Here is a 24,383-nt window from a genome sequence, read left to right on the forward strand (position 1 = left end):
TCATCTCTGAGAAGGGAGGGAAATTTCAACTCTATTTGAGCCCTGGCTGGTTTGCTCAGTGGTTAGAGCGTCTTCCTACGGACGGAAGGGTCGATTCCTGGTCGAGGACACTTACCTGAGTTGCAGGTTCCCCAGCCCCGGGTAGAGGCGTGTGCTGGAGGCAACCAGTGGATGTGTCTCTCATTTCCATGTCTCTCTCCCTCACCCTCCTTCCCCCCTTTCACTCTTGAATTCAGTGGGAAAATGAGCCGTGGGTAAGGAATAAAATAAAATAAATAAATAATATATTTGCAATGTTTTATACTTTAAAAGAGAGAAACAGGGTAAAGATTAACGTCTTAAGTTTGGTTGGTGGGTACATGGTTATTGTATTTTCTGTATACTAGACGCCTGGTGCAGGACATTTGTGCACTTGGAGGGGAGGTCCCTCAGCCCAGCCTGCACCCTCTTGCAGTCCAGGACTCTTTGGAGGATAAGCGGGCAGACCCCGCAGACGGTCCTTAGTGCTGCCTCTCCCGCCTCCACTGCTGCACTCATCAGCCCCGGCTTCTGGCTGAGCGGTGCTCCCCCTGTGGGAGCGCACTGACCATCAGGGGGCAGCTCCTGCATTGAGCGTCTTCCCCCTGGTGGTCACTGTGTGTCATAGCAACTGGTTGGTCCACCATATGGTTGATTTGCATATTAGGATTTTATTATATAGGATATGTTAAATAGAATTACATTAATTATATATTAATTTTAGCACATATGTATTCTTTATTTTTTCAATATGTTTCTTTTAAGGGAAGAAAGGCTAGAACAAAGAGGTCCAGAGAAATTGCAAACTACTCTTTGGGAACTAAATGCTGAAAGCCACTGTGGGTCTTCATTGCCTGGTACAAACCATTGCACAAGTCTGTTGCACAAATAGTGCATAGACTACCCTTCTTTACAACCTCCACCCTGCTTGGGAAGTTCTACTTGTTTCAAGTTTCTTTTGTATTTTTAAACATAATAAGTTTAATCGCTTTATACTCTTAGGCCTGATACTGTTTGCTTCTGTTACAACTAGTTTTCTTTCGTTTTTTTTTTGTTTTTTTTTTGTTTTGTTTTGTTAAACCTCACCTGAGGATATTTTCCCATTGATTTTTAGAGTGGAAGGGAGGGGAGAGACAAAGAGAGAGAAACATTTTTCTGAGGGAGACACATCTATTGCACGAACCCGACTGGACTGGCCGGGGAATCGAGCCTGCAACTGGGGTATGTGCTCTTGACTGGAATCGAATCCGCAACCTTCCAGTGCTCTGGCTGATGTGCTAACCTCTGAGCAAACCAGCCAGGGCTAGTTCTCATTCTTGTTTCCTTGAGTGTTTGGCTGTTTCTGTCTGTGTTTGGTACACTGTCTTTAAAAATTGTAGTCATTATTTAAGGCCTTGGATAAAGGTGTATTCTTCCAGAGATGTTTTTGCATTCGTTTCTGCCAAGTGCTTTGGAATTAGGATCACTTTAATCTAAATTCATGGCTTAAGGTGTGTGTGTGTGTGTTGAAAAGATTCTTGGATTTGTAGTTTCAGGGTCTGTCCCATTTAATCCCTCAGCAACTGGTAATTTTATTTATAGACAGACACCTGGGGATGGTAGTGGGGGTTTAATTTGAGTTTACCTTTTCCTAAATGATATCGTCCTTTTTGGTGCTAGTTTTATTTTTATGATACGTCTTTGTTGATTTTAGAGAGGAAGGGAGAGAGAGAAACATAGATGTGAAAGAGAAACTGGTTGGCTGCCTCCTGCACGCTCCCTACTGGGGAAGGTGCCCACAAGTCGGGCATGTGCCCTGACCAGGAATCAAACCTGTGACCTTTTGGTGCACGGGACAGTGTTCAACCAACTGAGCCACACCGGCCAGGACTGTGGTGCTGGTTTTGCAGGGGGATGAATATTTCCCACACTTGGTGGCCCCTAACTTTGATTGAGAGCATTTTTTCCTCCAAGGCTATCAAAAACTGATCCTCAGATTCTCGGATTAGACAGCGGCCCTCGGGAGAAAAGGAACTTCAGTGCTGTCCTTACTTTCTGGGTTCCCACTTTGATTTAGGTTTTTGACCTGATAAGTTTTTAAGCTTTTTGTCAGAGATTTGATGTACTTAATAATTTTCTATTTTATCCAGCAATAATCTAGAGCAACTGTCAACAATCCCTTTCTGTGAAGGGCTAGATAGTAAATATTTTAGGCTTTGCAGACTCAACATTCTCTGTCATAACTACTCATTTGTGGTGCTGAAGTAGCCAGCAGTATATGAACAAATGGGCATAGCTGTGTTTCAGTAAAACTTTATTTACAAACACAGGCTGCAGGCCAGATTTGGCCCATGTCATCATTTGCCACTTATTGATCCTAGAGCAGGGGTGGGCAACCCCTGGCATGCCACGCCAGTAATTTTTGCTGGCACGCGAAACCCTCTCTTATAAACTTCCATTTACAATTTTTTTCTTAATATCGACTTTTTTATTTTTCAGATAAATTCAGTGTAGGTGCATCTTAGATAAATAAATAATTTTACATAACATGTATACATTAAAAAACAAATGTAGAGTGATGGAGGACTCCAACATTCCCCACCTGCCGCTGCAGGCCTCTGAGCTGCAACTCTAAGCAACTATGTTACAAATATAGAAGCTAGGGAGAACCAAGATGGCGGCATAGGTTAACGCCGGAGTTTGCTGCTTTGAACAACTACTTCAAAAGTGAAACCAAAAAACGGAAGGGACATCACCCAGAACCACAGGAACGCTGGCTGAGTGGAAGTCCTACAACTACGAGGAAAGAGAAACGCATACGGACACTCAGAGTAGGCGCAGTGCTGAAGTCAAATTCTGAGGTGCGGAGTGCGCGGAGCGGGCTGGCGGCGGAGGGCGCGGTTGGCGTTTTCAATCGGGAGGGAGTCGCAGACTCTGAGCACCAGATCCGGGCGAGTCTTTAGGGACCCAGACTCAAACGGGAGAAGCGGGACTGTCTGGCTTCGGTCAGAGCGAGTGCAGCTTTCTCTCCGAGCTTTGCAGCGGGTGCTGGGACTCAGAGAGGCAGAGCCCCTTGGGACAGGACTGAGAGCCGCCATAACTGCTCTCTCCGGCCCACCCTGTTGATCCTGTGCAACCCGCCCCGCCCAAGCCCTGCACAGAGGCATTTGCCGGATAGCCTCAGGCAAAGGCTAGATTAGCACCTCCCTAGAGGACAGAAGTTCTCTCACTGCTGACACAGCTGATTCTCATAGCCACTTGGCCTGGAGGTCAAACCCTCCCTGGAATTAGCTACAACAATCAAGATTTATCTATAAGACTGCGAACAAAGACCACTAGGGGGTGCACCAAGGAAGCATAACAAAATGCGGAGACAAAGAAACAGGACAAAATTGTCAATGGAAGAAATAGAGTTCAGAACCACACTTTTAAGGTCTCTCAAGAACTGTTTAGAAGCTGCCGATAAACTTAATGAGATCTACACGAAAACTAATAAGACCCTCGATCTTATATTGGGGAACCAACTAGAAATTAAGCACACACGGACTGAAATAAGGAATATTATACAGACTCCCGACAGCAGACCAGAGGAGCGCAAGAATCAAGTCAATGATTTGAAATGCGAGGAAGCAAAAAACATCCAACCGGAAAAGCAAAATGAAAAAAGAATCCAAAAATGCGAGGATAGTGTAAGGAGCCTCTGGGACAGCTTCAAGCGTACCAACATCAGAATTATAGGGGTGCCAGAAGATGAGAGAGAGCAAGATATTGAAAACCTATTTGAAGAAATAATGACAGAAAACTTCCCCCACCTGGTGAAAGAAATGGACTTACAGGTCCAAGAAGTGTGGAGAACCCCAAACAAAAGGAATCCAAAGAGGACCACACCAAGACACATCATAATTAAAATGCCAAGAGCAAAAGATAAAGAGAGAATCTTAAAAACAGCAAGAGAAAGAAACTCAGTTACCTACAAGGGAATACCCATACGACTGTCAGCTGATTTCTCAACAGAAACTTTACAGGCCAGAAGGGAGTGGCAAGAAATATTCAAAGTGATGAATACCAAGAACCTACAACCAAGATTACTTTATCCAGCAAAGCTATCATTCAGAATTGAAGGTCAGATAAAGAGCTTCACAGATAAGGAAAAGCTAAAGGAGTTCATCACCACCAAACCAGGATTATATGAAATGCTGAAAGGTATCCTTTAAGAAGAGGAAGAGGAAGAAAAAGGTAAAAATACAAATTATGAACAACAAATATGCATCTATCAACAAGTGAATCTAAGAATCACGTGAATAAATAATCTGATGAACAGAATGAACTGTTGATTATAATAGAATCAGGGACATAGAAAGGGAATGGACTGACTATTCTTGAGGGGGAAAGGGGTGTGGGAGATGTGGGAAGAGACTGGACAAAAATCGTGCACCTATGGATGAGGACAGTGGGTGGGGAGTGAGGGCGGAGGGTGGGGCGGGAACTGGGAGGAGGGGAGTTATGGGGGGAAAAAAGAGGAACAAATGTAATAATCTGAACAATAAAGATTTAATTAAAAAAAAAAAAACAAACAAAAAAACAAAAAAAATGTATTTTTCATCATCATATACTGTGTTTTTGTCGCTCGAATGAATTTTATTATGTCTTCAAGGTTCTTCACATACGTACACCTTAAGAGATATCAAGTAGGCATAACATGTTCTCAAAAAATTAGGGTTGGCACGCAGAAGAATTTTGAGTCAGAGATTTTGCTGGTTTTGGCACGCACTCACAAAAAGGTTGCCCACCCCTGCCCTAGAGTATATGGCTTATTGATTAGCATTTGTTAAATATTGATTCTTTGCCCTATTTTATTGTTTCTGTCATTATACATTAAACATGTTTTAGAGACTAGGTTTTTCTTTTTTTAATATAATTTTTATTGTTAATAGTATTACAGATAGCTCCCATTCTCCCTCCCTCCACGTTCCCCCCTCCTCCCAGCTCCTCCCCCTCCCCCAACCATGTCTTCACCTAGGTTTTTCATTTAGATTATTTTCACATTTAATACGATTATAATTCTAAATGCTAGTTCCCACTGCAGTATTATTTAGTATTCTTGTATTGTGGTTTTGTCAATGAATTTCAGAAGCATTTTTGTTGAGTTTTATGAAATATTCTTCTGGTGTTCCAGTTGGAATTTTGTAAACTCATAAATTAATTTTCAAAGAACTGTTTTGTGATATTTAAACCTTTCATTTAAGAGCATGAAATATTTATCCAATTTTTTTTTTCATTTCTCTCAGTAATACTTGGTCATTTTTGTCATATCATGAAGATGTATGCCTCTGTTAATTGGTAGTTGTTTAATAGTTTGCATTGTTATTGTTAATTGAATGCCTTTTAAAAATTATATTTTCTAGTTAGTTATTACTACCACATGAGAATGCATTTAACTTTTGTGGGTTTATATTTATTTAACCACATTACTAAAGCTTTAATTATCTATTGTTATGCCTGGCTTATGTTAGTAATCTAATTTTCTACAAGTCATGATATTCATGCTTCTTCTTTTCTAGTATTTTCCTTTTTGAATATTTTTGCACCAGCAAGAATGTTCAATATGAGAGTGAAAATAAAAGAACAATATTGTTTTTGCCCATATTTTTATGGATTCACCCCTGTTGTAAAATATAAGATATTATATTGGGTCTGTTATATATCTATTAGAAATGGTTTGAGTTTCATCAGATGCTTTTTCAAAAATGCATTGATAATATATACTGTATGATTCCATATATACAAATATCAAGAGGTTCAAGAATAGGCCCTGATTGGTGTGGCTCGGTTGGTTGGAGTGTCGTCTGGTACACCAAAGGGTGGCAGGTTTGATTCCTGGTCAGGGCGCATGTGGGAGGCAATCAGTTTTTTTCACATTGACGTCTCTCTCTCTCTCTCTCTCCCTTCCTCTTTCTCAAATCATAAAAGAAAATTTTTTTAAAAAAGTTCGCAAATAGGCAAAACTAATCTATGGTGATAAACTCAGGTAGTGGTTACATCTGGGATGTATTAACTGGGAAAGGACACAAGAAAGCATACCGGGCCCTAACCGGTTTGGCTCTGTGGATAGAGCGTTGGCCTGCGGACTGAAGGGTCCCAGGTTCGATTCCGGTCAAGGGCATGTACCTTGGTTGTGGGCACATCCCCAGTGGGGGGTGTGCAGGAGGCAGCTGATCGATGTTTCTCTCTCATCGATGTTTCTAACTCTCCATTCTTCTCCCTTCCTCTCTGTAAAAAAATCAGTAAAATATATTTGAAAAAAAAAAAGAAAAGAAAGAAAGCATACCTGGGTGCCAGAAATGTTCAATACCTTGATTTGGATGTTGTTTACATAGTTAGATACATTAAGTGAAACCACATTGAGCCATTTACTTAAGATTAGTGTACTTTATTGCTAGTATGCTTTACCCCATAGAAATGTTTTTAAAATTTATTGATCAGATTACATTGATTTTTATTACTTAAACTGTAAAGATGATATATCATATTAGTGGTTTCACTTAATGTTAAACCAGCTTTACATTTCTGCGATAAGTCATAGTTGAGACATATGTTATTTAACGTTTTTATTCTTTCATTTAATAAATATTTAATGCCAGGTGCTTAGAGATGCTGTGGGTTATAAAACACATAATGGCCCATTTTTGCCTAGTGTTTACAATCTAGTAGAAGAAATACCAACCAAATAATTACAAAAATGAATAGAATTGCAACTATGATAAAAACTGCAATTGAGAAGAGGTATTTATTATTGTAAGGGTATATTATTGGGTATTATTTCTTTATCAAGCACTTATATATTGCCTACTATCTGCCAGATATTATTATTCTGAGCACTTTACATATGAGGTGGGTAGGCACTGTATAGGTGAGGAATCTGAGATAGAGAGGTTAAATAATATGTCCAAGGGCATTTAGCTACTAAGTGGTAGAGCCAGGCTACAAATCCATGTATTTTGTTTGCTCTTAACCACTTAGATGTGACTACCTAAATATAGAGTTTTCCTTAAGGAAGTAATGGTTAGATCTACCATTGGAGGATGGAGGATGAATAGGAATAAATTGTCAAGAGAGTCTGAAAGAAGGCTTGTGTTTTAAAAAGGAGCATATAGCCGAAACCGGTTTGGCTCAGTGGATAGAGCGTCGGCCTGCAGACTGGAGGGTCCCGGGTTCGATTCCGGTCAAGGGCATGTGCCTTGGTTTCGGGCACATTCCCAGTGGGAGATGTGCAGGAGGCAGCTAGTCGATGTTTCTCTCTCATCGATGTTTCTAACTCTCTATCTCTCTCCCTTCCTATCTGTAAAAAATCAATAAAATATATTTTAAAAAAAGAGAGCATATAATCAACTTCGTCATATGCTAAGCCATCAGGAAAGAGGATTGATTGAAAAGGGGCATTGTAATAAGTAACATGGAGATCAGTCATTAGTGACCCCCCCCCCCGCCCCCCAATTAAGGGATTTAGCATTGTGATCAGGGTAGAAGCCAGAGTGGAGACTATCACTTTCTTCAGATTGTTGCCAGAATCTGACCCACATTGCTAAGAACCACTGCCAACGAACAAACAGTTCAATGTGTAGTATTTTAATTATCACTTTAAAAATAGTTTCATTTTATAATGTTGGGATTTTTTTTCTTCACTCCAGTTTTATTAAGATCATATTATAAACTTTCTAAATTTTGCTTATATTTTTCTTACTAATTTGTTTTGTTAACTTGTGCCTCCACTTTGAAAATCTCCAGTTTAAAAGCTCTACTTTTTGTATATATTATGTTTTTCTTTATGACACTTTTTATTCTCATCAACATTTTTAAAAGACATATTTCTATCTTTCTCGTTTCATCCCTGCCAAATACCTATTTGTTTTAGAATCATGGAAGGCTAATTTTAGAAGGAAACATGGAAATTTTCTAACCCAACCTTCTTATTTTAGAAATGAGGACACTGGAGAGAGTCAATGAATTCCTCAAAGCCACACAGTGAATTTGTGGCAGGATTAACCAAAGAACCTGAGTTCTTAGTACATTTCTCATTTCTGTTGGTCAAGTGATACTGATCTTACAATTCTGCTTCTTTGTATTATTTTTCCTTGCATTTTAAAGAGTTTGGGCCATGCAAATTAAATTTAGTTTGGACTTTCTGTCACTCTACAATAACTTTTTATTTATTCCCATTGATTTGAAAAAGAAAGATAGCCCCACCAGAGTGGCTCAGTGGTTGAGCGTTGACCTGTGAACCAGGAGGTCTTGGTTTGATTCCCGGTCAGGGCACATGCCCCGGTTGTGGGCTCGATCCCCACTGGGGGATGTGCAGGAGGCAGCCAATCAATGATTCTCTCTCATCATTTCTATCTCTCCCTTCTCTGAAATCAATAAAAGTATTTTTTTTTTTTAAAAAAGAAGATAGAGTGGGAAAGGAGTTATAACTATCAGCTGAAATGAAAATTTTTTGCTATCCATAGATTTTGGCTGTCCTGTCTTCTTGTACCCCAGTAACTTGAAGGTGGATCAAGCTGTACGTTATCTCAGACAATAGCTCAGCAAATATCACAGTTTGTTCTACAAGGTATTCTACAAGAATACTTTTACGCTTGGTAAAAGTATTTCAGCTTGAAACTAGATAATTATGAAACGTGGGGAGCCATTGCTCTCATTGGTGGTGAATTCGGTTACTCATTTGTTCTGTGGGTTTTCAGTATGCTTTGATTATTTTCTCCTACCACACTGTGTACTTTCTATTTATTCTTCAAGCCCAGGCCAGGTGTCATTTTTCTGCAAGCCCTTTCCTAATAATCCCTTCCCTTAATGTCCTTTGTGTTTGTTTTAGCATTGGGGGAAACCAGGTCATTTTGCTATTCAAGTGAGCGCCAGTTAGTTAAAGATTATGTAGTTCAAATGTAACCAGTTGTAAATGTCAAAACAGTTTATTGACCCAAAAAGCCTCATTACTTTGGGCACAGTTGGAACAGTGCTCCATCCCCTCTGCCCCCCCCCCCCCAAAATATTGTGATTCATGCAAAGCCCATAACTGTACTGATATTTTCCCCCTCTCTTTTTAGGATCATGGCTGCTGTTCCTCAAAATAATCTACAGGAGCAACTGGAGCGTCATTCAGCCAGAAAACTTAACAGCAAATTAAATCTTTCAAAACCAAAACCTTCGTAAGTATTTTGGCTGTTTTGTTGTTATACATACTAGTACAGTATCATACAAATGAGATATCTGCACTTTCAACCCTTTCATTGTATAGATGGGGAAATGAAGCTGTGAGGTTAATGATTTTCCCACTTTGCAAGTTAATGGTAGAACATGTGTTAGCAGCACCAGGTAATAAATTGTTCAGCACTTTTGCGCAGTTCCTGGCACATAATACTTGCTCAGTAAATATTTGTTGAGTGAATTAATAATGAATCTTTTTGTAAATTTAGGCAAATAGGTATTTTTTAGCATTTTAATATAATTTTATATCTTTTCCAAAAACAACTTATAAAGAAACTCTAGCTCTCTGGTTCTGTTCTTTCCTCCAAGATACACTCCAAATTCCTAATGATATCTAATGATTTATATTCCTTATTATACCCTTACCAAGTTCTGGGTGCCTGGCTTTAAAGTCACCATTGACCTTTATGTCGGTAAGTCCAGAGGTATCTAGGATTCTTACTTCTCCTCCAAATCTCAGTACATTTTTCCCCCATAAAACTTTGATCAGAGTAGCAACAAGTAGCCACATTTGAGTCTTTTCCCTTTTTTCACTTATGCCATCCTCTCCCTCTGGATGACTAAGAACTACAAGCCTGAGAAATAAAGTAGAGGGAATGGCCTGGATACTCTCAAAACTGAATAATTGGTCCTGAATAGAAGGATCAGAGCATACAAAGTATATTTTAACTTGCCTTATAAATTTTAAAATCGGAGAGGAGGATAGAAGGTAAGTTATATAAGTTAGTAAAAAAAAATTACTGGGTTTGTTACAATTTATCTAATTCAAGTATTTCATTTTCCAGCTGTTTCACTTTTAAAAAGAAAGTATCTTCAGCCAACAATGTGTCTGTGACTTGTGTGTCAGTAGCAAAGACACCTGTGTTAAGTGATAAAGATGTTAATGTTACTGAGGACTTTTCCTTCAGTGAAACTTTACCTCATACCAGGAATCCGCAAACAAGGATCAGTGACTTTAAAAATGCTGCTGCGGGACAGCAAACCAAGAGAATTGGTTCAAAACCGTTATTGCCAGATTCGTTGCAGATTCCGAGGGAAGTTTCACTTGCTACGCAGAGCCCTCCAAGTGTAAAGGAATTCCGTGATGCTACTTTCAAGAAATTAGAATATAGTTCTTCATCAGATTGGGATGATATGGATGACTTTGATACTTCCGGAAATTCAAAAGCATTTGTTACACCACTCAAAAATCACTCTGTAAGAGTAAGCACTGCTCAGAAAAAGTCTAAGAGAAACTTTCTTAAAGCACAGCTTCAAAAGGAAGATACAGTAAAGGTTGACTTGACGACTCCTTCCTCTGAATGCAAGCAAGTAGATTTGACTAAGGAGCAGAAGGCAGACTCCGAATGGTTAAGTAGCGGTGTGATTTGTATTGATGATGGCCCCAGTTCCGAAGAGCTTACAAATGAAGACACTCAGAATAGCCACTCTTTAAAAACTCATTTGGGAGAGGAAAGAGGTAAAAATTACTTTATTTTCATTTCAGTATGTCGATTGTATTCATTCGGTCAAAGCTAGGTTTTGGAACAATAGCAAATATGATATAGCTTTTGTCCTTCAGATCTTTAGAGGTGTTTATTGAACAATCTGTTGGCCACATGCTTGAGGCAGAATATACTGATGAAATGAAAGATTTCATTCTGCTAATAATCTGTGATTTTTACATATGAAGAAAATAAGGTCCAGAGAGGTTAAATGGTCTATTGGCTGGTAAGTGGTAGAATTGGGAAGTGAATTAAGCCTTTCTATTATAATTCCTTTATGGCTTGCTGCCACCGAATATTGCTGCATAATATGATCTGATCATGCTATTAAAGTATAAATTGCATTCAAATTATTTTCTGCTTAGGTCTCATAGCTAAGATTAGCCATATGTGGAAGTACCTACCTTATGAAATCGTTGCAAATGTGAGACAAATTCTTTTAAAAAATATATTTTATTGATTTTTTTACAGAGAGGAAGGGAGAGGGATAGAGAGTTAGAAACATTGATGAGAGAGAAACATCGATCAGCTGCCTCCTGCACATCTCCTACTGGGGATGTGCTCGCAACCAAGGTATATGCCCTTGACCGGAATCGAACCCGGGACCCTTTAGTCCGCAGGCCGATGCTCTATCCCAGGGGTGGGCAAACTTTTTGACTCGAGGGCCACAATGGGTCCTTAAACTGGACCGATGGGCCGGAACAAAAGCATGGATGGAGTGTTTGTGTGAACTAATATAAATTCAAAGTAAACATCATTACATAAAAGGGTACGGTCTTTTTTTTTTTTTTTTTTTTAATTTTATTCATTTCAAACGGGCCGGGCCGTAATTTGCCCGTGGCTGCTCTATCCCCTGAGCCAAACCGGTCAGGCGTGAGACAAATTTTTAAGTACCTGAATCCTGTAGGGTGAGAGAGGACCAGAAAGTGATTGATAATAAACAGAGCTATAGTCTAATCAGATGTGTGTTTGTTTATGAAGAGAAAACTTGTAAAATGTAAACTAAAGAGCAACAATTGGGCATTGTGTTTTTCCTTGTAGTCAGGAGAGAGAGATTGTATCTGATAGACTTAAATCACTAGGAAGCCTTTGTGATAAAGTAAAAATAGTTTGTACAAACAATGGTGTTTGTAAAATTATTAGACTCATTTGTTGCACTTTACTCTTATTTAAATATGAGTAAAAAATAGAAAAACAAAAGTACTGGTGCCAAGTAGGAGTTTCATAATTTAATGCGACAGTCATGAAAAGCCTTAAGCAGATCCTTGGCCTCAATCCAGTAGTCATTGGACTTGCTCCAATTGACTCAATAATAATTTATGAAAAAACAAGCTGACATTAAGGTGGGAAACGAGAGGGCTCACAGAGTGGTGCTAGTGTTTATGACTTGCCTGATGCACTCACTTTTCAGTGCTCATACCCTGTTCTTTCTGTCTCTAATTATTAAAATAACCTATGTTATCAACTGTCTACTTTAGATAATAGTGAAAATGAAAAACATTTGGAAGAAACTGAATTCCATTCACTGGAGAAATCTCCATGTGTTCAACTTGATGAAGATGATTATGATATTGATTTTATTCCACCTTCTCCGGAAGAAATAACGACTTCTGCCTCTTCTTCCTCTCTAAAATGCTTTAGGTAAAATAGCTGATTAATTAATAAGCATTAGTGTTTGCATTTGAGGTATCTGAAATATTTTAATTTAGTTACGCACTATCATTTTTGTATAATTTCATGCTCTGCACAGTTTATTTTATATCTAAATGAAAACTTCAAAAAATTCCTATTGATACATTTTATTTAATTGATGGTATGCTAAAGCTATCAAGTTCCAGCTTCAGCATACTACCAAAATTGTAATTTCATGAGACCTCCAAACAATTTCATGTAGTTGATTTTAACTTGAGGAATGTATGACACAAAGCTAACTCCTTATTTGGACAGTTACTTAGTAAGTGATATGTTACCCCCCACCCCTTTTTTTTTAATCCTACAGGATAGAATTGACTATTGTATTTGACATTCACTGAATTTTATTAAATTAGGGATATGATTGTGGTAGTGTTGTGGGGAAAAATACATAGTCCACACAGATCATCAATAGCTTAATAATTATTGTTACCTCCATCCTCATCCCAGTCTAAATCACAGTCTAGTTAAGTGGTGGATTATATACTACATTTTTAACCAATATTTTGGTAAGAAATAGATCTCTATAGTGTGTTAGCTTAATTAGAGAAGGAAGACAGGAAGGAGGTGTTTGTGTGCATAATCGAGTTTCTCCAGGTTTGTGTTTTAACAGGTGTGTTGGGATGTTTAAAGAGGCAGGAAAGGTTGGAGCATGATTATTATTTGATGACAAAACTAAAAAACTGTACCTCCTCTTCTAAACTAAAAAACGTCCCTCTCCTCTTCTCCCTCCCAATGGAAATTCAGACAGAATTGCACAAAGTAAAAAACTGATCAGGAGTTCATATAGAGTCTGGATTCTAAGTCAGCATCATTTAGCAGGTGAAGCAGCTGAGACCCAGTGAGGAGCAGGGAATGGCCCAGGATGGTAAAATTAATGGCAGGGGACAGGACCCTGCATAGTGCTATTTCCTGGCTTTTTGTGTGTCTGTTTATAAAGTGTGCATTGCACAAACAACACTGTAACCACTTAACAGGATTCTTACTTGTAATCTCAACATTCCAACAAACCAAACATTTTCTTTATCCATGTTCGGTTTTGACCTTTTTCTGCATGTGTATGATTTTTGCTGTAATTAACATGTAACTCTACTATTTATTCTGCTTTTAAAAAAATTTACTGATTTGAGAGAGGGAGAAACATCGATTTATTGTTCCACTTATTTTTTTAAAAAATATATATTTGTATTGATTTCAGAGAGGAAGGGAGAGGGAGAGAGATAGAAACATCAATGATAAGAGAGAATCGTTGACTGCCTGCCTCCTGCACGCCCCCCACTAGGAATAGAGCTCGCAGCCTGGACATGTACCCTGACTGGGAATTGGACCGTGACCTCATGGTTCATAGGTCAGTGCTCAACCACTGAGCCACACCAGCCGAGCTTGTTTCACTAACTTATGCATTCATTGGTTGATACTTGTATGTGCCCTGACCTGGGATCAAACCTGCAACCTTGGCATATGGGAACAACTCTCTAACCAACTGAGCTACCCAGCCAAGGCTTCTGCTTTTTTTAAGTAGTATTTTTAAAATATTTTCTATATTGTTATGTAGTCTTTATTCTTATTCCATTTAATGGCTATATAGTTTATTGAGTTTTCATACTGTAATTAACTTTACCTAGATCTTCAGCACTTTGAAAATGTTTATTTCCAAGGTAGATTCTTTCTGTAATTTCCCACTGCAACCTCATATACACATTTGTGTATATTATAAAACAAATAAAATTTTCACAAATCATGCTTTATATGCAGAGGATACTTAAATTTTATTACCTTTTATTGTGTTTTAAAATGCTGGTTGTAACTTCTGAATTAATTTCAGAAGTGTAATGGTCAGGTAATATATAATAGAAAAGAGAAACATGTTTTTGTAGCTCCTTGTATTCGTAAACCTCTTGAGCTGGCCCTTGGAATCCTCCATCTTCAGGCCCCAATTTACCTTTCAGCTTTATCGCTAGTTATGCCCTTGTAATAACCCTAAGGTCCTATTAGCCTTGAGACAAATTGGAAAACACTGCTAAAATGTAAGGCCTTTTCCTTAAATATAATATATTATCATTTTATAAAACATAGTTTTATTCATCAATGTTTGATTTAGTGAGAAGATTGCATTCCAAAATCCTGTTTTAGAAAAGTACAGTTGATTCTTGGATATCAGGTGAATAGAACTGTCTTTTCTATCTCTTCATAGTCTGTCACTTCTCATATCCATCTTTCAAGGTTTCCTCCAATTCTACCCCCTTCCAAAGCTTTATCTTTCTTTGGGAAGTGTTATCTTTCTTTGGATTGCCACAGCACCCTCTCTTTAACAATTAGTAATTGTTTTGTTACTTTTAAAGTATTTTTTATATCTAGTCAGACTGACCATGTTTATATGTGTTAATATATTTTTGTATGACCTGTATAAGTACAGATACACATATACATGTTGATTTAAGAGAAGTCTGGATAAAATGCTTTGGAATCTCAGAAGAGAGAGATGTTAAAAACCACTTGCTGGAGAAATCAGAAAAATAGCCCTTGAGCTGGGCCTGGAGGAACAGGTGTGATTTGGGTAGGAAGAGATTGGAATGGTGGGTTTTTCATAGACGAGCAGAGGCTGAATTTCGGAAGGAGCCAACACAGGACTTACGTGAAGAATATAAGCCATGCACTGTGATTGGAGCCTGGGGTTATTGAAAGGTCATCATTGAGACAAAGTTGAAAAGGTCTCCTGGGCCAGAAGATGAATGACTTTGAGGGCCAGCTAAAGAGGTTTTAGAATAGAGAAGATACAAAAATATATTTCTCTTTTCTGTTATATATTGTCTGACCAGCTGTGCAGAAATATTAGAGGAAAAATGATCTATTCTATACGTTGATTGGTTGTATATTTTTAAACTTGTAGTATGTTAAAGGAGCTTGACACCTGTGACAGAAAGAAGGATGGCCTAAGCACACCAGAGGACTTGTCAAAACCAGAGAAAATGCCTACTCAGCAATCTAACCAAGAAACCAGCAGAGACTGTGACGGTACAAAAAGTATTTTAGACATGTCATGTATTTTAATTACTAACTCTTGCAAACCAAGTAAGATTGTATTTTTACCTGTGACTGTAGAGTGTAAGATGGCAAATTATAGTTCCTTTTGCCTAATATAGAACCATCCCTGCTTATTGGTTAGCCAGCATCTGCTCAAACAACTTGTAAACTCAAGTTCTCACAAGGTAATTCATTCTTTAATTTGAAAATGCTAATTGTTAGAAAATTTTCTTATATTGAACCAAAATTTGCTTTCCCATAAGTTAATCCTTGTGAAGTAAGTCTGAAGCTCCCAGGAGTTTTGTGTGTGTTTTTTAAGGCTACATATTATTAGGTCTTTTAACTCTTATTTATAGATTCTGGTTTCTAGACATCCTCCTTGTTCTCCTTGTATAAACTCTGGGTTTGGGTCTTAAAGTTTAATACTTTTTTGTTTGTTGGATTTGTTTCTTTTTTTTTTTTTTTAATATATTTTATTGATTTTTTACAGAGAGGAAGGGAGAGAGATAGAGAGTTAGAAACATCGATGAGCGAGAAACATCGATCAGCTGCCTCCTGCACATCTCCTACTGGGGATGTGCCCGCAACCCAGGTACATGCCCTTGACCGGAATCGAACCTGGGACCTTTCAGTCGTTGGATTTGTTTCTTAATTCATTAAAATGTTTGCTATTAAATATCTAGTAAAAATAATCTAGTAGTACTATAAGACTGAAAAACAGCAGTCTCCTTTCTCCTAATTTCTACTTCCCAGGGGTTCCTTCAGTCTAGAAATTTGTGTCCTATTCTGGAAGGTTTTCTATTATTTCCTTCTTTTTTCTTTCACTCCTGGACTTCTCTTATTTGGATGTTAGGGTTCCATTACCTACTTTCCTGTTTTCCATTTCTTGCTTCTCTGCTTTCTGGGAGATTTCCTCAATTTTATCTTTAACTCTTCTGTAGAATTTTTCATTTTTATCAAATCCATTTCTAAGAGCTCTTTTTCTTCTCTGACTATTTCTGTAATACATTCTATTATTTGATGGATGTTGTACATACAGTGTGCCTAGTGGTCTTTGTATTGCTTCTGTTTGCTCCAAATTTCTTACAATATTAACTTCTTTAATCCTTAAAAGGGATCTTTAAGTTAGTTTCTGTTATCCCCATTGTACAAATAAGGAAACTGAAATGCAGGAGTGATGACACATGGTCATAGAAGTAGACAACAGCAGAGCTAGGATTTGAACCCAGCAGTCTTGAAGCTCTTGAGTTTACACTGACAGCCTCTGCACTGTAATGTTTCTTCATCATTAAGTTTCAGAATGATTGGCAAGGACAGAGGCAAGAACAGAGCCCTACTGAATGTTGTTAGAGGCCTCCCTGTCAGCTGACATCAGTTCATTCATCACCACTTCTTGTTTCACTAGTTACAAATCTACTTTCAGACCCTGCTTCTTTCCCTTGTCCCTGGGATTCCAAAAATCTTGGTCATATGACTCCAGAAGTTCAAGGTCTGAGACACCAAGAGGAAATGGACGGGACATTGACTCTAGAGTGACACCGACCTGAGATACAGCCCTGTCGTGTCCTACTCCTGCCTGTGTGGCTTTGGCACATTAGTTAAGCTTCTCTGGACTCAGTTTCTATAAAACGGTGAAAATAATATTTAACTTGCTGAATTGTCAAGTAAAGTACACTGTAGGCCTTCAATAAATGGTAGCTATTATCTGCCAGTCTAGTAATCCTTTCCAAGAACTTAGAACGTTAAGATAGCTGGTTTATTTTTATGAACTCTTGCTAACTCTATAATTGTTTCCTCTCTCTATAGCTCACAAAGCAGCTGTTTGATACCGTGTTCTAGAATTTTGTATTAAATCAATATCAAGATCATCAGCTTGTAGGTTTTGGCACTCACTTTACAGTTTTTTTGAAAATTAGAACAATGTTTGCTTGTCTTCACTCTTCCATCAACTAGATGCTTCAGATACCATTGAGATCGTGTTTGCAGGTTTCCTTTGTATTCTGAAGTGTAATCTGTCCAGACAAGAAGACTTGAGCTTCTTTCCAATGGCTTTATCTTTCTCTGAGCCTGTCTTGGCTTTCATTTCCTTCAGACCATTATTCTCCTCTTTCCAATCTCATGCCCATTCTCCTTGCGGAGAAAACAGAAGGAAGTAGGAATTCAGCAATTCCACTTTTACCATCTCATACCTCATGCTCCTGTTTACATCAGTCATTAGTAAGAGTCCACATTTCCCAACTCATTCTCACACAGATGCTTCTTCCCACATTGCTCTAGACACCCCCTAATCTGTTCTGTCTTCCTCTCCTCTCTGCCGTTTAGACCCTTTAATTTAGTGGTTCTCAACCTTCCTAATGCCGAGACCCTTTAATACAGTTCCTCATGTTGTGGTGACCCCCAACCATAAAATTACTTTCGTTGCTACTTCATAACTGTCATTTTGCAACTATTTCGAATTGTCATGTAAATATCTGATATGCAGGATGTATTTAGGCGACCCCTGTGAAAAGGTTGTTTGACCCCCAAAGGGGTCGCGACCCACAGGTTGAGAACCGCTGCTAACTGACTGCGCTTGGTCAGCAATTACCCAGTAGCCTCATTCTCTTCTTTGAACATTTTCTTTCCCTTATTTCTGATTATCTCCTGTTTCCTCTGCAGCCCACTGACTGCTTTTTCTCCTGTGTACCTTTGGCCCTAAGCGTAGAGTAGGCATCTTACTTGCTTCCCTAACTCATTTGTTTCCTTCATCAAAAGCCTCACCTTCTTTGACATTCTATTTCTTAGTTACATGGGTTAAACAAAATGTGGAGTGGGCGGGTTGGATTCAGATACCCAACTATTGTTATCAGGAATTTCTCTCACACCTGCCTTCTCTGACCTCTGTGCTGTCTCATCTCTCCATCTCAACCCTCCATTTCTTTCTATCTCTGTTTTATGCTTCCCCTGTATTAGTCTTATTTCCAAGGTGTGTTTCCCTATGTGGTGGCAGAGAGGGCCACCAGCAGCCTGTCCAGCTTGTTGAAAAGAGAGGTCCTCTTTTCCGGCCAGCCAAAAAACTGGACCCCATTCTCATTGAGCTGGCTTACCTCAGTTGCCCACTGAGGGAGTGGGGCAGGGATGGTCTCCAAAGAGAGAGTCTGGGTGCTATGCTGTTACCATTGAATGAAAGCAATTGGGTCCGGCGGGTGGGGTCACTGGTTCGAATCCCAGTCAGAGCACATGCCTGGGTTGCAGGCTCGATCCCCAGTAGAGGGGCGTGCAGGAGGCAGCTGATTGATGATGTTTCTCTCTCATTGAAGTTTTTATCTCTTTATCCCTCTCTCTCTTCCTCTCTCTCTAAAATCAATTGGGGGGAAAAAATGGGTTAGGGAAGCAAGTAAGATGTCTATTCTACCCTAGGGCCAAAGGTACACAGGAGAAAGGGCAGTCGGTGGGCTGCAGAGGAAACAGGAGACAATCAGAGAAATAAGGGAAAGAAAATGTTCAAAGAGGAGAATGAGGCTACTGGGTAATTGCTGACCAAGCGCAGTCAGTTAAAGGTCTAAAGGGCAGAGAGGAGAGGAAGAGAGAACAGACTAGGGGGTGTACAGAGCAATGTGGGAAGAAGCATCTGTGTGAGAATGAGTTGGGAAATGGGAGTGGGGTGAAGAGTCCTTGCCTGTGCAGCCCTTTATAATATATTTTGTGTGGGCATGGTGAGATTTACCCCTGAAGTTAGTAAAAAATCATAGTAAATTGATAAAACTTTATCTTCCAACGACGTTGGTTACCCTCAGAGAAATATTGAGAATTAACGTGAAATTAAATAACATTGTTACAGATTCTCATGATATAGAATTAGAGACAATCTGATTTCATATTATTTCTCGGGCAGATAGTAAGGACAGTATAAAGTTGTTTATAATTTTGTTTTTAAATTACTTCAGATTTTACATGCATGACTTTGAAAAACTTGTCTTTTTTGTTTTCAAGGTACAATATTAACACCATGATTACTTTACAGGTAGACAGGTAAGTTTGCAGCAGCAGCTTATTGAAGTGATGGACCACATTTGTAACTTAGTTGATGCTATTCCTGATGATGAACTGAAAGCTTTGGATTGTGGGGACGATCTGCTTCAGCAGCGAAACATAAGGTACCTTGATTTTTCTCCTTCTGGAGTATATCTGGCTGCATTGCCACCACTTTATCAGAAACGTACAGGGCAAAATGGTTAGCATCCTGAATAGATGTTTTAAATTTATTTACTTTCTCAAACTTTTCCTTTAGTATTTTTTTAAAAAATATATTTTATTGATGTTTTTACAGAGAGGAAAGGAGAGGGATAGAGAGTTAGAAACATCGATCAGCTGCCTCCTGCACACTCCCCACTAGGGATGTGCCCGCAACCAAGATACATGCCCTTGACCGGAATTGAACCTAGGACCCTTGAGTCCGCTGGCCGACGTTCTATCCATGGAGCCAAACCGGTTAGGGCTTCCTTTAGTATTTTATCCGAATTTTTGAAATTGGAAAAAAGAGAATGTATTTTGCCACAACTTGGGATGAGAACTAAAGATATACTTGTGTGGCCTACCGTGGCAGACTACTCACACTTACTCTGGTGTTGTGTGTTTTCTCTTCAGAAGGAAACTCCTAGCCGAAGCAGATTTTAACCCAAGTGATGCCAGTGTCCTTGGCTCAATGTGGAGGTACAGGCCTGATGCCCTTGGTAACCCCATGGAGGACATGGCATCTGTTTCCTTGCCGTATGCGTTTTCAAAGGGCGATTCCTGCCCTACAGGGAGTTCTGATGAGTTACATTTTCCGCCCATTCCCTCAAATTCCATTTCTTCTGGGGAATGTGTGGTGACTCCCCCAGGAAAGACAGGGTTCTCGGTCACCAAGAAGAACCTCTTTGAAAGACCATTATTCAATTCCCATTTACAGAAGTCCTTTGTGAGTAGCAACTGGGCTGAAACACCAAGAACAGAAAAAAGAAATGAAAGCTCTCATTTTCCAGGAAGTGTTCTTACAAGCACTGCTGTGAAAGATCAGAATAAACATACTGCTTCAACAGATGACTTAGAAAGGGAAATCCAGGCCTCCTGTGAGATTGATAATTTTGACATAGATGACTTAGATGATGATGATGAGTGGGAAAATATAATGCATGGCTTAGCAACGAACAAGTCTTCCACAGCTGCCTATCCACCTATTAAGGAAGGTCGGCCCGTTAAATCAGTATCAAAAAGAATTTCTCCAACCAAGACAGACTGCCTCCCTGTGACACCTACTGCTCAAAATAAAAACTTCTCAGGGTCAATTCAAAAATGTAAGTGTATATTTTAGAATTCTGACTTGAGAACTGATCAATTTATCAAGTAGAGAAATATTTATGTCGCAAAATATTAAAATACAGGGCAGTTGAAGACAGATTTCAAGTCACATTTCTTTTGTTGTTGTTATTTATTATTTTTTTAAATCTTTAATGTTGAAAGTATTACGTATGTCCCCTTCCCCCCCCCCCCCTATTGACTCCCTGCCCCCCTCCCTAGGCCTTCACCAGCCTATTGTCTGTGTCCATGAGTTATGCATCTATGCATAAAGGTCTTTGGTTTATTACCTTCCACCCACACACCCTCCCCGTCTTCCCTTCGAGATTCCACACTCTGTTCCATGCTTCCATGTCTCTGGATCCACTCAGTTCATCAGTTTATTTTGTTAATTGGATTCCCCATATGAGTGAGATCATGTGATACTTGTCTTTCTCTGACTGACTTATTTCACTTAGCATGATACTCTCCAGGTCTCTCCATGCCATCTCAAAGGCTAAGAGATTCTTCTTTTTTACTCCTGCATAGTATTCCATGGTATAAACTTACCACAGCTTTTTTATCCACTTATCTACTGATGGGCTGTTTCCAGATCTTAGCTGTTGTAAATTGTGTGAAGTTACATTTCTTAAATCAATCAAATTATTTCTTTTGGCCTAGACTCCTTTTAATTCATTCAATAAATATTAATTGAGTGCCCACTATGTGCATGTTCTGCTCTAGGTTCTGGTAATGGATAAATGATGAATAGTTCCTGCCCTCTTGGAATTCACAGTTTAGTGAGGAAAGTTTTTGGAGGAATGAAATTAGCCACTGTAAAGGCTGCAGAGAAATGCCAAAATTAATTTTAAAACCATACATCAATCCTATAAAGTTATCACAAAGTGTTGTTTTTAACTGAAACAAGTTTAGATGTACAACGTTCTGTAAAAGTACAGCCCTCTCTATTTTTGTTATTGATGACTTAATACCACGGAGGTTGTTCTTATAGTTACACTGTTGACCTTTAAATAACCTTTAATGGATTTATTTTTGTATGCTGTTAGAATGTGTCATACTTGACGTTCGCAATTATCTTGAGATAGTTGAGCGTTGGGGTTGGAGTAACTGCCAAAGCTGGCGGGGGCTCTAATTCTCTGTGTTGAACCAAAGTTGCGACAGCAAGGATGGAGAGCAGGGGGTAGATGTGAGTGACATTGTGGAAGAAGAATCAGGAAGCTGAGATGACTGAGTTTTCTGACTGGGTGACTGGGAAATGTGACACCATTAACAGAAATAGGGGAGTCAGGAGACAGGCAGATTTGGAGAAAAGCTGAGGAGGGCTATTTCAAGACTTGTTGAGCTTACAGCTTTGGTAAGTCATTTAGGTAGGAATGTCTTGCAGACAACTGAAGATGCATATAGGACTGGAACTTAGGAGTAGATCAGTAGGTTTTTTTTTGTTTGTTTTTTAAAATATATTTTATTGATTTTTTACAGAGAGGAAGGGAGAGGGATAGAGAGTTAGAAACATCGCTGAGAGAGAAGCATCGATCAGCTGCCTCCTGCAGGCCCCCTACTGGGGATGTGCCCACAACCAAGGTATAGGCCCTTGACCGGAATCGAACCTGGGACCCTTCAGTCCGCAGGCTGACGCTCTATCCACTGAGCCAAACCAGTCAGGGCGGATCAGTCAGTTCTTACAGAGATCTGTGCCTTCTGTGCACACAGGTGATGCTGAAGCTCATAGGACTAGGAAAATTCCAAAAAAGAACATCTAAAGAGCCCAGCCCCAAGTGCCTGAAAGACTTCCAAATTTCAGGGGCAGGTGGAGGAAGTGGAACCAAGAGAGGGAATTTAAATCCACAGATGTCTCGAAGGTCAGTCAAAAGAGAAGAGGAAAGAGAGTAGTGGTAGTGCTGTAGAAAAATCAAGGAAAGACTTGAATTTGGCCCTTAGGAAGTCTTTGGTGGCCTTGACACTTGTATGGAAGGAAATTCGGTACATGGTTAAAGAAGGAATTTGCTGTAGGGAAAGGCATGTCAGTGATTATGCAGGGCAAAGAGTAAACGCTGAAACTGACTTGTGACATTAATGCACTGCTTTTTCTGAACTTTGATTATTTTCTTAGACCAGTCGACGCAAAATTTACCATCCAGAAATCTGAATCACGAGCATTTCCAAAGCCTTAATTTTCCTCATACAAAAGAAATGATGAAGATTTTTCATAAAAAATTTGGCCTCCATCATTTTCGAACTAATCAGCTAGAGGCGATCAATGCTGCACTGCTTGGTGAAGACTGTTTTATCTTAATGCCCACTGGTATGTATTTTTAGATGTGAATTGGCAGGAATCCATTGGCAGATGTGAAATGAAAGCCCTTTAATAGAAATAAAAAGAACACCGACAGTATTTCTATCATTTATGGGCCTCTAAACCTCCCATGCCATAGTAAGAAAGTGTATTACCTCATACCCTCTGTTCTAGTTGTTGACATGATAACATTTATAGCCCTTTAAGATTTTCAACTCAAAGCTCGTTGTGTTGAACTGATATAGAATTTCTCTTTGGGGATTTTTCTTTTCCTAGTCTAAATTAGTCTGGAACATGAATAAAAATGTAGGACTGGAATAGAGATGTGACCATTTCTGGCAGTTTATTTGTTACAGTCTAGTGATCTATGGTGGTTAAAACCATCAGCTCTGGATTGGTGGCCTGGGCTTAAGGCACAGCCCTGCCATTTCTTAGCAGAGTGACCTTGAGCAAGGCCCCTCATTCCTTGGACCCCACATGTGCAGTGGGGATGATAATAAAGAACCTGTCTCACAGAGTGTTATGAAAATTAAATGAAAAGCATTTAGCGTAGTTCTTCCTTGGCCTGTTTTGAAGAGATCCAGGACTTTTCATTGTGCTGTAAACGTTTATAACAGCTGTTCAATGATTTATAGTCATCCAAGTCAGACAATTAAATAAGCAGTTTGGATAAGAACCAGGGGGAGTTTGGAGTTTCAGTACTTGCACATGTAGTCTTCCCTGGGCCGTCTACTCTCCTTGTTGTGACCTTAAGCAATTAGTAATTGCCATCATTGTTTAATAGTATTATCTGGCTATCTGAAGTTTTTTCAAACTGATTTTAAAATTTAGGTGATGTTCGGTTAATAATCATTTCCTGTTTCATTAACTTGTTTACTCTGTGCTCTGTGTCCACTCCAAGTTGGTACTCCAAAACTAAAGCAGGAAAGGACCCTGAGTCTTCCACCGGTTTTGGGGGGTTTCCCATGGTCTTTTGGGGTCTCAAGGGGGTGTTTTTGTTGTTATTGTTAATCCTCACCCAAGGATATTTTTTTTCATTGATTTTTTTTTATAGAGAATGGAAGGGAGAGAAACATATGGGTTGGTTGCCTCCTACACACACCCCGACTGGGGCCACAATCGAACCTGCAACCTAGGCATGTGCCCTTGACTAGGAATCGAACACTCAACCCTTCAGTGTAAGGCCCAACACTCTAACCATTAAGCAACACTGACCAGGGCTTGAGGGGGTGTTTTTATGTGTCCTTCCATTCCAGTTTAACCTCTTGGTATTGTGTGTGTGTGTGTGTGTAGTTTATTTTAGACAAAATTTGTAA

At 39.2% G+C, this 24,383-nt stretch overlaps 1 protein-coding gene across 3 annotated transcripts in view; it reads left to right on the forward strand.

Annotated features, from left to right (window-relative positions):
- Positions 1-24,383, forward strand: part of BLM (BLM RecQ like helicase) — a 75,125-nt gene that overhangs the window by 1,534 nt on the left and 49,208 nt on the right. For 2 of the 3 annotated variants that reach the window (XM_059678387.1, XM_059678388.1), the window contains exons 2-8: positions 9,099-9,200; positions 10,044-10,717; positions 12,221-12,383; positions 15,325-15,449; positions 19,462-19,594; positions 20,085-20,773; positions 22,885-23,076. In XM_059678387.1, coding sequence (XP_059534370.1) covers positions 9,103-9,200; positions 10,044-10,717; positions 12,221-12,383; positions 15,325-15,449; positions 19,462-19,594; positions 20,085-20,773; positions 22,885-23,076 — 2,074 coding nt within the window. In that variant the 5' untranslated portion in view covers positions 9,099-9,102. Of the gene's footprint in view, positions 1-9,098; positions 9,201-10,043; positions 10,718-12,220; positions 12,384-15,324; positions 15,450-15,577; positions 15,644-19,461; positions 19,595-20,084; positions 20,774-22,884; positions 23,077-24,383 lie in introns of those variants that run through there. The other variant, XM_059678389.1, reaches the window with a different exon arrangement.

The sequence above is a fragment of the Myotis daubentonii genome, chromosome 21 (genome assembly GCF_963259705.1).
Source record: "Myotis daubentonii chromosome 21, mMyoDau2.1, whole genome shotgun sequence".
In the NCBI taxonomy this organism is placed as follows: Eukaryota; Metazoa; Chordata; class Mammalia; order Chiroptera; family Vespertilionidae; genus Myotis; species Myotis daubentonii.